The sequence below is a fragment of the Dipodomys ordii genome, unplaced genomic scaffold, assembly GCF_000151885.1.
Source record: "Dipodomys ordii isolate 6190 unplaced genomic scaffold, Dord_2.0 Scaffold23, whole genome shotgun sequence".
NCBI classification, from domain to species: domain Eukaryota; kingdom Metazoa; phylum Chordata; class Mammalia; order Rodentia; family Heteromyidae; genus Dipodomys; species Dipodomys ordii.
In genome coordinates, this window is record NW_012267239.1 from 12,313,118 (window position 1) to 12,317,093 (window position 3,976).

Here is a 3,976-nt window from a genome sequence, read left to right on the forward strand (position 1 = left end):
ACCACACACACACACACACACCACACACACACACACCACACACACACCACACACACACATACATACACACCACACACACACACCTACACCTGCTTCCACCCCCTCCCATTCTTCCACAAACCCTTGCCATTAGCTCCAGTGTCTCATTCAACTACACTGTTTGTGATGCTGCTGTTAAACAAGAAATGGCCAACTGCATTTGGGGAAAAGAAGAAAACCTAAGACCTTCGTAAACAAAACTGCCTTCCACTGGGTGCGTTTTGCTAACGGCCATTGCGAAGCTGAAGTTGTTCAGTGGTGAAGTCTGGCTTCCGGGCTCCGTTGCACCTGATGAGTGCCTTCCCCGTGGTCTGCCCTCGTGGTCTGCCCTCAGGTGGAGCTTCCGGGCTCCGTTGCACCTGATGAGTGCCTTCCCCGTGGTCTGTCCCCAGGTGGAGCAGCCTTTGAGGTCCCGGAAGGCCGTCTGGCACAAGCTGCTGTCCAAGCAACGGAAGCGGGCTGTGGTGGCCTGCTTCAGGATGGCCCCGCTCTACAACCTGCCCAGGTATGTCTCCTCCATTTCCCTCTGCGCCCGCTGATAGGAGTTAAGTAGCTTCTAGAGCCGCACACTTAGATATGAAGAACAGAGATTGGAGTCCCTGGCCCATGGCCTGCTAAGAAACCCAGATAAGCCTAAAATGAAACCAGCTGGGCTCCCTGGTGTCAGGCCCAGCCCCCCAGCATCTCTGGGGGCTCCACTTGGCCGGTGGGGGACTCTTCCTGAAGGTGTGAAGGCGTCTGGGAAAAAGAGCTGCTTTCTAAAACAGGTGACCTCAAATTCCAGCTGGAGGCCAAGCAGGGCCTCCTGCTCGGACACTTGACACCAGATGCATTGTGTCTTCAGCAGACACAGAGATGTAACTTGAGAGCCCTTTAGTGTGCATTCTCACCATGAAGAAGGGCTGGCGAGGGGCACAGTGCGTAAAACCACGCGAAGGTTTTGCGGTGATGTGTGACGCATCATCCTGTGTCGGCACAGCCGGTGACTCAACTGTCAAACACCTGAGATACACCGGCCTAGGAGGAAGGAGATTGTTCTCCTTGGTGGTTTCAGAGGTTTTGGTCCATGGTCTCTTGGCTGTGTTGCTTTCGATCTAACAGAACATCCTGACAGGGAGCACAAGACAGATCGGACCTGCCCACCCCATGGTAGCTGGGAAGCGTCCCAGTGTCCCCTCCCCGGGCACGCCGAAGGCCTGGCGTCCTCCCCCTAGGCCACTTCCTAAAGGTTCCTCCAACTCCCCGTGGAGCTACCCGCTGGCCTCCGGCCGCCCACCCACAGCCGCGGGGACACGTGAGATCCAGAGCGTGCACTGTGGGTGTCTGGCCAGCGGAACTGGACAGGGTGTGTGTTAACAGCAGAGCTGTGACCTCCCTCTGCCTGGAGGCATGGGGTCAGGTCTGTGATGGAGAGCAGAACAGGTGCTTGGATGTCAGCCTCTGCTCCATCAACTTCCTGTTCAGTGGAAACAGAAAACACCTTGGCAAGCATCTTCTCAACCCAGGTAGAAAGTTTCAGACAAGGGCCGCTCCCCTGGGGGTCTTGGCCACTGTCCAGAGTCAACTCCACTCTCCTACTCAGGGTCTTCAAAAACAGGGGAAAATCAGACCTGAGACTGGCACTTGCTCTGGCGGGCCTTTCAAAAGAAAACAGGCTTCTGTTTGGGGGACAGAATGGGTATCACTAAATCAATCAATAAATACTGAATTTGAAAAGGTAAAAATTTAAATCAAACTGCTGGAGACATGGAAGATTCTGAAGTACTGTCAGAAAAGTAAAATTTGCAGCCTTAAAAATATGCCAAAGGGGGCTGGGAAGGTGGCTCAGGGGTAGAGCGCTTGCCTTGCATGCCTGAGGCCCTGGATTCGATTCCTCAGCACCACATAAGCAGAAAAAGCTGGAAGTGGTGCTGTGGCTCAAGTGGTAGAGCGCTAGCCTTGAGCTGAAGACCTGAGGGACAGCGCCCAGGCCCAGAGTTCAGGCCCCACGACCGTAAAAAAAAAAAAAAGCCAAAGTACATAGGATTGTAGTTTGTTTTCTGGAAACATGAGAAAGCATTTGCTTTGCACCTGATGCTGTGCTAGTTTGGTCTGCAGAAGAGCGCGGGCGGGCGGGCAGCTAGACATCTCTCTAACACTCACACGGTCTGAATCCACGGAAGATGCCCGCGCCATCGTAGCGCTGGGCTGCCTCTCCCTGACTCACTCGCGTGGGTAGGGAAAGCCCAGGGATTCGCGCTGTCTGTGGTGATGGCCACCCCAGACCCACCTGCCGGCACGGGTCCCGGGCTCTGGCATGGGCTGAAAAGCAGACTCACAGCTGGAAAGTGACCGTAGACCACACTTGGTCACCTTGTGATCCGCTCAACGACATGGAATCTCCCAAAACAAAAGTGGGTCTGTCTAGGTGGAAACTGTCCCTCTGATGTTAGTTTTTAAAAGAAAACCTGTATGCTTTTCTCCAGACACAAAATTAACAATTTCTTCCTGAGCACCTTCCAACGGGTTTGGCTGGAAAAGGTTAATGAAAAGGCTCAGTATGACAGGCTTATACCCGTGTTAATGGTAATGTAATCTGGAGGGGCCGCTCCTGTTCCGCACCCTTCCTTTCCTTTCCTGACCGTGATTAATGTGAACGTAAAACAGATTTGTACAATTGTGTCATGCGCTCTGATTGGTCAGATCTGGCCCTTCCACACTCTCCTGCGCACAGCGGCTCTGGAGCAGTCCCAGCCGTCAGCCCGGAGCGCGGGCAGGGGGCCTGGGGCACACAGCTGTGCCGTTGGCACTGGAGCCTGCCGGGGGTGTCTGCCTCTAGAAGCTTCCGCACCTGGCTCAGGCCGTTGTGTGGAGGACTGGTGTTTGAGGCCACCACAGATGACACCGCCCACCGCCGCGATGCGCGGCCACATGGCAGGAGAGGCGGGCAGCCCGCCAGCCCAGCGGAGGGTCGCAGGCACCCCCCTGTCTTGGGCAGCCCGCCAGCCCGGCGGAGGATCGCAGGCACCCCCCTGTCTTGCGGCACCACTGCTGGGTGGGGAAAGCGCTCTGACATTGGGCAGGGCCTGGTTAGAGAGCCCTGTGAGCCCCTGGCCAGCTGACCAATCAGACCTGAATTGTACAAAACCCTGCCCTGCTCACTAACCACTAACCGCCCAGACCGCAGCTCTGAGTCCCACCTCTCACCCCTGCTCAGGCACCGCTCTATTAACCTCTTCCTCCATGGCTATCAGAGATTTTGGATAGAAACAGAGGCGTATTCCTTTGAAGAGAAGCTAGTGCAGGACTTGGCTGTAAGTATTGACCTGCAGATGTGGGTTGAGTTTGACTTGTGTGTGTGTGGGTGTGTGTAACAGCTCATCACACACGAAAACCAAATGTATAATATGAGAGGAGTGAACTCTGGGGGTTCTCAGGGAAGCCTTGCTGATGGTCCTAAGAGCAAAGGATGCACATTGAGTTAGTGCTAACACTCACCCTCCTCCTCCTCCTCCTCCTGGTCCTCCTCCTCCTTTTCCTCCTCCTCCTCCTCCTGGTCCTCCTCCTCCTCCTGGTCCTCCTCCTCCTCCTGGTCCTCCTCCTCCTCTTTTTCCTCCTCCTCCTGGTCCTTCTCCTCCTCTTTTTCCTCCTCCTCCTCCTCCTCCTGGTCCTCCTCCTCCTCTTTTTCCTCCTCCTCCTCCTCTGCATTAACAGCTAACATTCCCTGCACCCTGTCTGCGGGGGGTCACCCCGCATTCTAACAGTAACTGCTCTGGGAAGGGCACACCGCTGTTCTGTTCCTGCACCTACATCTCTGTTGGCTCAGTGTGCTCTCAACCCCTTAGAACAACATGCCAGGGAAAAGTATGTCTTGCAGAAGGACCACACCACAGCCTCCTCCTGGTTCAGAAAGAAGGGAAGCCCTGCTCTGCTGTGCCGACCCGCCGCATCCCCTCCT

At 55.3% G+C, this 3,976-nt stretch overlaps 1 protein-coding gene across 1 annotated transcript in view; it reads left to right on the forward strand.

Annotated features, from left to right (window-relative positions):
* The window catches only part of Ryr3 (ryanodine receptor 3), a 273,574-nt gene that overhangs the window by 230,604 nt on the left and 38,994 nt on the right, over positions 1–3,976 (forward strand). The window contains exons 73-74 of the mRNA XM_013014307.1: positions 432–544; positions 3,236–3,332. Of these exons, the coding sequence (XP_012869761.1) occupies positions 432–544; positions 3,236–3,332 (210 nt within the window). The remainder of the gene's footprint in view (positions 1–431; positions 545–3,235; positions 3,333–3,976) is intronic.